Raw genomic sequence first — 12,481 nt, forward strand, 5'->3', positions numbered from 1 at the left:
TTTCTTTCTTTCTTTCTTTCTTTCTTTCTTTCTTTCTTTCTTTCTTTCTTCCTTTCTTTTTCTCTGAGACATTCAGTTTTCCCCACCTTGATGTCTCATAGAACTGCCTGTCATTGTTTCAACCATCTTCCCCTGACCCAGCTCTGCTCTGCAGAGCTCCCATTCTTCCTGCTCCCAGATGGACCTGGCTTAGGTGAGTGAACTGAGGGCCTTTTAAGTCTTCATTTTCAAGCTGGGGGGCAGAGGATCTTGCCAGGGAGTGGCTTTGCCTTGGGAAGGCTCCCCTTATCAGCATGTGAAGTCTATCTTTCCAGCTGCTGGATAATTAAGGTCCCCTCAATGGCTGCACACAGCCTTGCCCACTCCTGGTGCCTAAACCTTCCCATCAATAGTCAGAGAGCTCCTCAGGCCTGACAGCCCCTTGACAGCGCGTGGATGAATTCAACCGCTAGAGCTGGCCCTTTGCACCCAAAAGAATCACAAGCAGTGGCTGAGAGGAGGAGGAGGAGGTGGGGGCGGGAAGGAAGGTTTGCCATTGGCTGCCCTGCTGTTGCTACCCTGAGTCATCTCTTTCCAGGGATGGGGCTTTCTGTGTCTCAGTCGTTTCAGGAGGGACGAAAATGTCATGTGCAAACTGAAAAAAGCAGGCACTAAGGCAGAAGTAAGGGGGAAAGGGCGAAGGGATAAGGAAGCTAACAGGCCAAAACTGATATAGATGGACAGACTGACAGGTGGATAGATAGACAGACACATAGGTAGACAAACAGATGGACAAATAGACAGACACATAGGTAGACGGAGAGATGGATATATGGACAGACAGACACACAGATGGACAAATAGACAGACACACAGGTAGACAGACAAGCAGATAGACAGATGTATGGACAGACAGGTAGGGAGACAGACAGATGGACAAATGGAGGCAAATGGAGGCAGATAAACACAGAAAGACACAGATAGAAAGACACCTACACAGAAACACAGACACAGACATTCCGAGAAACAGGCACACACACTAACACACACACACACACACACACACACAAAGACAGACACACACAGGCAGAGACAGACAGTGTGACTCTGGGGCATGGCTGGAGTAACATTGCTCTGCCCACGTTCCCTTGCTGCCATTGGAGAACTGGCCAGAGCTGAAAGAAAGCACCAGGCACGAGAGCAGTCCCCACACACCCATGGCTCAAGCCTGGCATTGATTCAGTGGCGCTGGGGGAAAATGGCCTTTAATTCACTTCATCATTAACGGCAGTCAGTTGTAATAGGTCCTGGCGCGTCAGCAGCAGGAGAGTGGGAGGGCAGAGCTGCTCTCTTCCTGGCTGGGTACAGAGGCACATTTCAGCCCTGTCATTAGCATTCCCCAGGAGGAGCTGAGCATTTTATTATATCTTGAGCTGGCGTTCTGTTATTTAAATCACCTACCATCCGCACCAAGTTACACTGGCCAGGAACTCATTGTTCAGGGCTATGCCTCCCAGACGTGCTTAGGTGATGGGGTGGTAGGAAGTGCACACTCTTTATGCCCTTCTTGTGTATAATAAGAGGCAACATGCTGTGGGGGCTAGAAAGCCAGCCTTGCTCTCAGAAATAGTTGGATCCAAGTCTCGCCTCTGGCACAAACTGGCTTAAGTGACCCTGAACCAGTTATCTGACCTCTCAATGCCACAGGCGGGTCTCTGAGACTATTAATTGCAGATGAGTTGCTGCTCTGCATGACTGGAGGGACTTTCCACCTTGATGAAATCACCAGATTGGGGGGAGGGGAGCGTTCTCTACCTTATCATTCCCCCTCCAAAAAAAATTAAATAAAACTGCCTTGCTTCCCTTCTGTTAGATGCTTCCTATTCAGATCTAGTCATTATTCTCTGAGTTTATTTCTGGATAATGAGGAAGAGCCAGCAGACTTCTGTTGCTCACTACCTGTGTGACCTTGGCCAAATCACTGTAATCGTCTGGTTTCAGTTTTCTCATGCGTCCCCTTTCTGTTTTTACAGGGTCTGTATTAGTAGGACGGGAATTTATTATCTCTTCTTTTATGAAGGATATCAAGCTTTTGGTCTGTAGTTCTGGTCCTTAGGCCATGCTGTTCTAGGTACTCAATAAGTACTAAACTTTTGCTACCTGCGGTGGTAATTTGCACCATTTCTACCATGTCTTAACATAACCATGTTACTCCATAAGTCTGGGCTTTCTAAAGGGAAAACACCTAAATGCATATCCAACAAAATAGAGATCAAAAAAGATAATATGTGTATGTATACATATACGTAAAGTAGAAACTTTAAAGTGCTATGTAAATGTTAATTATTATTATTATATTATCATCCTCATTGTTATACCAAAGTTCACTTGGGAAGCCAACTCATTGGAACTCATTATAAACCATTTTGTAACTAAGGCATCATCATATTAAAAATTATTGCCACCAGTCACCTAGGCATACTATGGACCTAGAAACATTTAAGAACAGTGTTTTTATCAACAATTATAATAGCTAGCATTTACATAGTCTGTTAAAGTTTTCAAAGTGCATAGCATATGTTAACTCATTTGAACCTCTCAACAACCCAGGGAGGCAGGTGCCATTATTATCCCCACTTTACAGATGAAAAAACCAAAACATAGTTGTTTTTTTTTCCCCAATCTTGTCTCAGCAGTGGGAGTGAAGTTTCCATGCTTTTTTCTTGCTCTGAGTCTTCCAGTCAAAAGCTTTTAAAACCATTACAAGGAAGAGCAAAGTAGCTGTCATTGTCCAGCAACATCAGAGGTTACCCTAAGGGCCCTAGCAACTGGGAAAGACACCAGGAGACCTAGAATCCCAGGAGAGTGGTTAAGCAGGGTCACACAGCTATTAAGTGTCTGAGGTTGGATTTGAACTCAGACCTTCCTGACTCCATATCCCACACTTTATCCACTGTGAGACCTAACTTCCTCATTAATAGCTGTTGCCATGCAGAAAGCTCAGAATCTCCAGTCAAATTTTGGAATGAGACAATGCAGAGACCCGGCAGAAGAATGTGGGAGCCCTCGTAGGAGCCAGATTGAAGAGCAGGGCCTTCTCGTCATTCTGTCTACAAGAGTTGTCCTTGAGAGCTTTCAGTGAATCCTACAGAAGATGAGCTGACAAGTTTTTATTCAATTACAAAAGAGGCCATATTATCCATCTGCATAATAGTTTGTAGCACAATAACCAAAAGAATCATGGTAAGATGGTGACTGGTCCCAGGATCGTGTCTGGAGGAGCTCCTCTCTGCAATTTCTGGTGGCAGCGACTTAATCTGGCTCCACAATCAGAAACTCCCCCCTTATTTCTGAAAACAAATTCCTGTGATAGCCATTTGGGCCACACTTTGTGGCTGACATAATGTTGGCTGAATTCAGAGGGAATATGGAGGCCCTTATTATTATTGTTATGCTTATTATAATGATGACTTTGACGTTATTATCACTGTTACCGTTAAGTTCCCATCACTTGGGCCCACAACTTTGTTCTGTTTTGAATGGCCCTGGGGCACACTTTGGAAATTTCTGGCCCAATAGATATGTGATGTCCTCTAAAACAATGATTCTTAACCTGGGGTCCATGAACATGGATGAGGAAAAAATATATCTTTATTTTCCTCCAACTGAAATTTAAGATTTGTTTAATTATTTTAAAACTTATTTTGGGAAAGGATGCATCGACTTCAACAGTGCCTAAAGGGCCCAGGATACAAGAAAGGTTCAGACCCTTTGCTCTAATTACACTTCTGTCATGTCCTGTGTTTAGAACAAGGGTCCTACTTAAGTACAAAAATTCTTTTCTGCATGAAAAATCTGTACAAGGCCGATAGGTGATGCAGTGGATAATGCGCTGGGCCTGGGGTCAGGAAGACCTGCGTTCAAATATGGCCTCATACACTTACTAGGTGTGTGACCCTGGGCAAGTCACGGAACCCTGTTGGCCTCAGTTCCCTCATCTGTAAAATGAACTGGAGAAGGAAATGGCAAACCACTCCAATATCTCTACCAAGAAAACCCCAAATGGGGTCATGGAGAGTCAGACATGACTGAAAAATGACTGAACAACAATAAAGTCTAAATCATCTTCCACCATAAAAATAAAACAAAAACAAGTTGTCTTTTGCACAAACAAGGAATAGGAGTGGGACCAGACCACCAACCTACCACCTACCTCCTGGAATCACTGTGGAAGGGGCAGAATTAGAAATCACCTTATTTGTGTATTTTTCTCATTTTGCACTCTGGGCTATTCCCCTGCACAATCTCTATTTTTCTGTGATTTCCCCTCTAACTCTTTCTCTTCTTGTGGCTTTCTTCTTTTTCTTGTCTCATCTTGTTTTTCCAGCCCAACTCTTTCCTCCTCCCTTTAGCTTGTACTTTCTCCTAAATCCCACAGCAATATTAATCAAAAAGAAAGAGACCCTAAAAAAAAGAGTTCGTTATCACCACCTTTTGCCCAAAGATTCTTGCTCTTAGTCTCTCTCATTGGGATTTGAGATATTTAAATCCTCCTCTTTTAATCCACCAAACACACACATACACAGCTTGAAGGAAGGTTTGTCTTTCCTTGACTAATTTGGGTCTGCCATCTCAGATAGCGCCCCTCCCCGAGGGACAAAGATCAATGTTGTTTTGGAAAGGCGTTAGCAGCAAGACTGAGCGCTTGTTAACTTGCCAGGGAGCCTTCACCAGGCTAGGGAAGTGATTTATTTCTCTACCTTCCTATGGGAATTGGAGTCCTAAAAGATGCCTCTGTGTTTTAGAGGTATCTGACCCCAAGTGAGCTCATTAGGAAGGATTACTCGCTTTGTAGTAACTGTGTCAAAACTCGCAAATCACTGAGTGAGCCCATATTCTCAAGATCTGTGATCATCATGGCATCCATGTGGTGTGGTGGAGGTAGGGAGGGCTGAATGCTAAATAATCATGTAACTATTGATTTCTGTCAAATTCTACATCTAAAAATCAGCTACATTTTAAATTACTTTGATTCCCTCATCACCATACCCAACACCAAAGAAATAGACCACAGAGTAAACAATCTAAAATATTAATTGTATAGAAATTACAACATTCTGACCAATTCACTATTCAATTTTTCAAAATATTGTTAAGCATCTACTTTATAGTAATAAAATTAACAGCTTGCATTGATATAGTATTTTAATGTTCACAAAATTTTTTTTTTTACATATGTTAGCTCTTTTGATCCTCATAAGCACCCTATGAGATAGGTGGTATTTTTATCATCCTCATTTTTTGTTGTTGTTCAGTCGTTTTCAGTTGTATCTGACTTTTTATGACCCCACTTGGGGTTTTCTTGGCAGAGATACTGGAGCTGTTTGCCATTTCTTTCTCCAGCTCATTTTACAACTGAAGGAACTGAGGCAAACAGGGTGAAGTGACTTTTCCAGGGTCACACAGCTAGTAAGTGTCTGAGACCAGATTTGAACTCAGAAAGATGAATCTTCCATGTGCAAGGAACTGGGAATGCAAAGATAAAATAACATCCTATCCTCAAGGACTTTCGTTCTGCCATGGTAAGGGCAAAAGGGCATACGCAGATAGACATAATACAAATTAGAGAGTACTTAGAGACAAAAAAAAAAAAAGGAGACAAGTGATGTATGAAGCATCCAGTGATGTTTGAGGAGGGAAAAAATCCTTTCACTTGGAACATCAGGGAAAGGAAAGCTTCATGGAGAAGATGACTCCTGACCAGAGCCTTGAAGGGAAGATAAAAGTGAAAAGAAGAGGAGAGGAAGAGCGTTCATGGGAGACAGCCTGAGGAAGAATTACAGATCAAGGGTTCCCCAGTTTTCCTAGCCTGTAGATTCCTTGAAGGAAGAGCGATGAGAAATAAATCTGCAGAAAGAACTGTGAGCTGCAGAGTAGAGAGCCTCCAAAGCCAGGCTAAAGAATTAGAATTTTTTTTCCTAGAGGCCTTCAGGAGCCACAGAAAGGTTTCTGAGCATGAGTATGACGTGGGCCGAGCTGAGCTTTGGGAAGGTCAGTTTGGCAGCTGTTACATCGTGCTGGTGTTGTGTTAGTTACATTACTCTCTCCAGTGACACAGAACTTGGGTTCAATCACACAGTCACTGGTTTTTGTCTACCTCCAGTAACAACGGAAAGGCTTTTGTGACCATGAAATATCTTCTCAGTTACTCTTTACTGGAAAAGCAATAACCTTTCTTTTGTAATTGTTGACTGACAAGTAAACAAGAGAAAAAAAATATTCTTTTAAACCTTACCAACTTTATTAGACAGTTTGCAGGACTGCCACAGCAGTAAGGAAGGATCACGCCAGCAGGCACATTAAGATATCCTGATAGGCCATTCAGCCTCTGCCTTTGGCCTTTTGTGTTTTGGTGGTTGTGCCCACAAATGGCCGAAGAACTAGCGTCAATGTGCCCTGGGTTCTGTCTGATTTATTCTTTTGGCGCTCAGTGTGACAGAGCCATCGTCTGACCTGGGTGTTATGTTCCCAACCGGGCATCGGCAGTCGTGTGAAATGAAGCATCCAAGAGAATTATAAAGCAGAATGTCCATCCCACTTCTTTGCAAGCTCTGCACTCTCTGAACTTCCTACCAGAAACCGAAATCAATTTCCAGCTCTGACTCCGGGGCCTGACTTCACAGGCCACCATGACTAAATCAAGTCAAGAAACATTTGTATTAAGTCTTTTCTGTGTACAAGTTACTGTTCTGCACATGTGGCAACTTGGGCTTCTTTTGGTCTAGCTCACATCTACTCACAGGTTATTCTCCTTCCCTTCCTCAAGTCTCTCACCGCTTCATTCCCTCCTCCCCACTGCTGCCAGAGAATTTTTCCTTAAGTGTACATCTGAATAGGTCATTCCCTTCCTAAAACTTCTATTTAGCTTTTAAAGCCCTTCATGGCTTTGCCCCAACCTATCTCTCTAGACTCGTTGGACATCACTCCACCCTCACTCTTTGTGACCCAGCCAAACTGGTTTTCTCTTGTTCTTCACATGTGACATCCAGTCTTCCAACTCCCTCACTTTCAACTGTCTCCTATGGCTGAATTTCACACCCTCTTCACCTCTGCCTCTTACAATCAAGACTCCACCCAATCACCACCTCCTATAGGAAGCCTTTCCTTTCTCCCCACCCCAGCTACTAGTACATTCCTTTCTTAACTCTTACATTTAACAACATTGTTTGTATTTATCCCTTAGATATTTATATACTTCCAGAAGTTCACCTATGTAACCTCAGGCAAGTCATGGTGAATCCCTGGGTCTCAGTTTCCTCATTTGTAAAATGAGGGATTTAGACTAGATGGTCTCTAAGTATCATTCCAGCTCTAAATGTCCTGTGATCCTATAAAATCTGATTCTTTGCCTCTTCAACCCCCAATCTCTAACAACTTTGTATTTATTCTGTAAATATTTCTATTATGGACTCGTATCTCCCATTAAGTTATCCGCTCTTTGCAAATAGGGATTGCTTTTTTCTCATCTTTGTCTCTCCATCACCTAGCATGGTGGCTGGTAGATTTAGTGATTGCTCCTCGTTCTTTTCCTTTAGGGCCAGAGAGCACCAGGTCAAGCCCTGGGCGTCCACAGGACTGTCCATCACATTCAATCCAAGTCAGGAAACATTTATTAACGTCCTACTGTGTTCCAGGCACTGGGCTGACACTGGGAGTATAGAGAGAGAAGCAAAACAGTTTGTACTCTTGAGAAGCTTCTGTTGGACTGAAAAACCACACATATAAAAGGAGATAAATAGAAAACCGTAGAAATTAATTTCAGGGAGGAAAAAGCCAAACGCTAACCACTGGGAGATCAGGGGAGGCCTTACAGAGGAGGTGATACCTGGGCTGAGCTTTGAAAGAAGCAAAGGAGATGGATGTTCCTCCAGATTACTCCTGTCAGTAAGAGAACTACCCCTTGGTATGGTTTGTGCCCCCCCTCAATGAGTACCAACTTCATTTGATGTATGTTTATCCTCCCATAGCAGCAAAGGAGAGAGAAGGAGCTGAGGAAACAGCAGGAGAGAGAGCAGCGTAGACACTATGAGGAACAAATCCGCCGTGAGGAAGAAAGGAGGCGGGCAGAACATGAGCAGGTAAGCCAGTGCCAAGAGATCCCTTCAGTGGAACCCTTGGATGTCCATGGGGCACTTGGTTGTGATTTCCACTGGGACTGCTACATTGAAAAAAAAAAGAGGGCGGTTTTGTTTTTCCCTCTTTGTGACCAGCCGTAATTATCACAGGCTCAAGAAGTCTAATGTACAGCCTGATATGTCTCCCCCTCAATGGCCAAGGGTAAGATCCTAGATGAGTTTGATCTTCTGGTCCCCCCAGTCCCTTTGTTAATGCTTTGTGAGTGGGACTGTGGCTCTGAAAACCAGATGAGTTCTCCCCTTTCATGACTTCAGTGAAGCTGTTCTACTTGCCCAAGCTTTCCTCCACGTGGCGCTTAACTCATTCATTGGCCTTCTCTTCCCACCCCCATTTAAAGCCCATCTCCGCCATGTAGGGCGCAGCCTACGAGGGCAGTCGAGTAGAACGCCGGGTGGATGATAGCACTCAGCAACACTTGGTTTGTCCCCATCAGCTGTTATGAAGCCCAGAAACTTCATGGTTTATGTTAGTAAGCTCATCAAAACTGGGACCTTATGAGAACAAGCTTCAAAATGTAGCTGGGTTTATTTAACACTGGCCATTTGTTGTGAAATCCATCTCAGTTGGCCATTTTTGAACAAAAGTTTTGTGCTTTTGACCTAAATGTCTTTGCTTGGGAAATGTCTTCTTCTTGCTGGCTGAAGAGGTCTTTGGGTGTTTTCCTTTTTTCCACTCTCCCTGCCTCCTTCTGGACTTCACTCACCACCTTCTGTTGCTTTGTGAAATTACTAGTTCTTTCTTTCTCTCTCTCTTGGTCTCTGTTCCTCTGAACTGCCTGCTGGCCGCCTCACCAGGAGTACATCAGGAGACAGTTAGAGGAGGAGCAGAGGCAGTTAGAGATCCTGCAGCAGCAGCTACTGCAGGAGCAAGCCCTCCTTCTGGTAATGGGGTCCCCAAGCACCAGCCCCCCCCCACTCTTTGTCGTTCCTTGATGTGTGCATTTGCATGGGGGTGCTTGCATCCTCCTTCACATGTGCATGCATTCCAAGAGGGAAACCTAATGGGCAAAACACAGGAGGAGTCCTCCAAGCTCTGCTCTTGAAAATGTCACTGGAGGACCTGGGTTCAAATCCTGGCTCTGTATCTAATGCATGTGTGACCTTAGGCAAGTCATTTCACAAATTCCTAATTTTACATATATTGTGTATGCATGTATGTATGTATGTATGTACATGTGTTTAGGTCTATGTCTATATCTATATCTAGGAATTTCCTAATCAATTTCATGAGATGATCAGGAGGTGAATTGTCAATACCCATAATTGGTCTAAAGCTAGAAAGGGATTAATTTGTTGTTGTATATTCCTCATTGGTAAACCTCTGTCCCCAAACTGGTAGACTGTGGAATTAATAAACATAATCCTTGGCAGTTAGATTTGCAAATTTACTTCTCAGTATCAGTACACCTTTAGGTATATTAAGAGTGAACGTCTTTCTAAGAGCTAAGTTTGATAAAGGTGAATGGTGACTTGTACCATGGGAACTCTCTTCACTAGTGAAGATGCACAACACCAGAAGAAATGCAAGCCTGTAACTTTAGACACATCTAGAGATTCAGTGACTTGCCCAAGGTCATACATCTTGAGTCCCAGGACATAGGTCTTCTTGGCATTGATACCCAAAACTCTACCCATTGTCTCACCACTTCCTCTTTTTGACCCAATTTATTTTTAATAATTTATGGAAACCCAGATTGAATAACATTTTTGTGTTCTTTCTTAAATCCTATTATTCGTTAAAGTTTTGTGGAAATTCAGGTTGCATTATAAGTTCAGTGTTCAGGACCATGGCATTTATTGCTTTGGGACTCTCAAAAGCCATTTGCGAGCAATGTGGAACAAATTCCAAGTAAAACATACCACTTCGATGCAAACCCACTCAGATTTTCAAGATCCAAAGGCCATATTTCATTTGTAGACTATTAGTTTTGCTTTTATGCTAGGAACATTTTGTGTTCTTGGCTCAAACTGCTCTCATTTGAAATACTTTTAAAAACATTTTATTGTGACAACATGCCCTGAATAGTCTTGGATTTGATTTTGTTTACTTTCTTTTTAAAATCAAAATTCTGTTCAGTGACATTCTGCTTGTACCTTTTGACTCTATAAATGTGCTTGTTAATGTTGTTAGCCTATATTCATATATACATACATATACACACACATACATATATACATACACACACATATGCAAATCCCTTCATTTTTTTTCTTAATGTGACTCTATAAGTAGACTTGTTTAATAGAACCTTGGGCAAGTAATTTTAACTGTACCTCTTGGGGCCTCAGTTTCCCCATCTGTAAAGTAATGGGCTAGGACTAGATGCCCTCTGGGATTCCCTCCAACTCAAAACCTGTTTTCCCGTGCTTTCTTCAATGTGGAAACATCCATATGACATTTTCTATCATATTGAGAAACAGTCCACAATGGGAGCTCCAAGCATGGGAAACATCCATATGCTGCAGACCACCATACTGATGGTCTTTTATAAATCATAGTGAGTTGCCTATAACACTGAGAATTAAATGACCTTGCCCTTGGACAGATATTTAAAACGTATTAAAGATGGGACTTACACCCATTTCTTCGTGACTCCAAAGACTAACCTTCTATATCCACCATAACATACTACTCCAACTTTTTTTGTTGAGGTTTATATTTAATTGTAGATCTTTGATTGGATTAAATGACAAGATTGGGAAATGGAGGTGAACCATTCCAGGTAGGCTGCAATGACAGGACCACGTTGCTGCATTGCTACCATTTTGTTAGCTTATGTTGGATTTGGAGTTCAAGGATCTCAGCTAGAATCCTAGCTTTGCTCCTGACTTCATATGTGACCTCTCAAGGGCTCTGTTTCTTTGTCTGTAATTTAAGAAGTTCAGCCTAGATGAGTTCTAAGGCCCCTTCCAACTCCACCTGTGTGACCTTGGTCAAGTTTCTAAATTTCTCTGGGACTGTTTCCTCTTAGAAAACCAGAAGTTAGACTAGAAGATCTTTTGCTACTTTAAATCTGTGACACTCCCTATCTGAGCTTTGGCAAGTTACTAAATTTCTCTGGATCCCAAATTGCTCAGAATGACAGGATTGATCTAGATGACCTCTAAGGTCCTTTCTAATTCTAAAATCTATAACGTTAGCCATGTGATGCTGAGCCCTCTCTCTGGGCCTCAGTTTCTTCATCTGTAAAATGTGTAGGTTGGATGAGATGACCTCCAAGGTCCCTTCTGCCTCCAAATCCAAGAGTTAAACTGGTTCCAATCCAGGAATAAGCCTCTGGTAAGAGGGACAAAGGATAGCACTGGGAGGGAGGGGTCCTATTTTTTTTTTAAAAAAGACAGTTAGCTGTCCCCACGCTACCCCTCTGTTTGGATACTCATGAGTGTTGTTTGTGTTCACGACCGATCTCCTTCCTTTGTCGACTTACAAGAACCACTGTGATCTCCTCCAGTGTCCACTGACCTGCCTGACGTTTTGTCCTTTGCTGTTCCTCTTCTCCCTCGTTCCCGGCAGGAGTATAAACGCAAACAGCTGGAAGAACAGAGACAGGCTGAACGACTGCAGAGGCAGCTCCAGCAGGAAAGGGACTATTTGGTGTCTCTTCAACAGCAGCAACAGCAACAGCGTCAAGACCAGAGGCCAGGAGAAAAGAAGCCACTGTACCATTACAAAGAAGGGATGAATCCCAGTGAGAAGCCAGCCTGGGCCAAGGAGGTAAGAAAGGAAGGTCCAAGGTTTTGAAACTTGCTGAGTTTGGTCTACCCTGCACAGGTGGAGAATTGAGTTGGTTATGAGTCAATTCCTTAAAAGGATCCCACCAGAGACAGAGAGAAGTTAACTCAACACCCCTTCTTATTCATGGTCATCTTTAATGGTAATATGTAGAAAAGATTCCTTTCTCTTATGGAATTCCAAGGTAACATTTTGTTTGTAGGCTGGGCAATTTATAAGGCCATGTCCACAGGACACCATGTTTTATCTCTCCTAGAATTCTAGCTGTAGGTGGCTACCACTCATGCATGGGATACACTGCCCATAATTGGTCTAAAGCTAGAAAGGGATTAATTTGTTGTTGTATATTCCTCATTGGTAAACCTCTGTCCCCAAACTGGTAGACTGTGGAATTAATAAACATAATCCTTGGCAGTTAGATCTGCAAATTAAATAATTTTATTTTTTTACATATCCAGGAACAAGGGGGAAAAAAGAATGACAAACATGCATAATATAGACTCCCTTAGTGTCCCTATTGCCCATTTTCTTATTGACATGTACTAGAAGAAAATCACATGAAATAGGTCCCTTT

General features: G+C 42.7%; 1 protein-coding gene across 5 annotated transcripts in view; it reads left to right on the forward strand.

The window, feature by feature from the left end:
• Positions 1-12,481, forward strand: part of TNIK (TRAF2 and NCK interacting kinase) — a 415,560-nt gene that overhangs the window by 313,953 nt on the left and 89,126 nt on the right. For 4 of the 5 annotated variants that reach the window (XM_027875754.1, XM_027875758.1, XM_027875759.1 and 1 more), the window contains exons 13-14: positions 8,007-8,117; positions 11,689-11,889. In XM_027875754.1, the coding sequence (XP_027731555.1) occupies positions 8,007-8,117; positions 11,689-11,889 (312 nt within the window). The remainder of the gene's footprint in view (positions 1-8,006; positions 8,118-11,688; positions 11,890-12,481) is intronic. The other variant, XM_027875755.1, reaches the window with a different exon arrangement.

This window comes from Vombatus ursinus, unplaced genomic scaffold, assembly GCF_900497805.2.
Source record: "Vombatus ursinus unplaced genomic scaffold, bare-nosed wombat genome assembly UNPS02014810.1, whole genome shotgun sequence".
NCBI lineage: Eukaryota > Metazoa > Chordata > Mammalia > Diprotodontia > Vombatidae > Vombatus > Vombatus ursinus.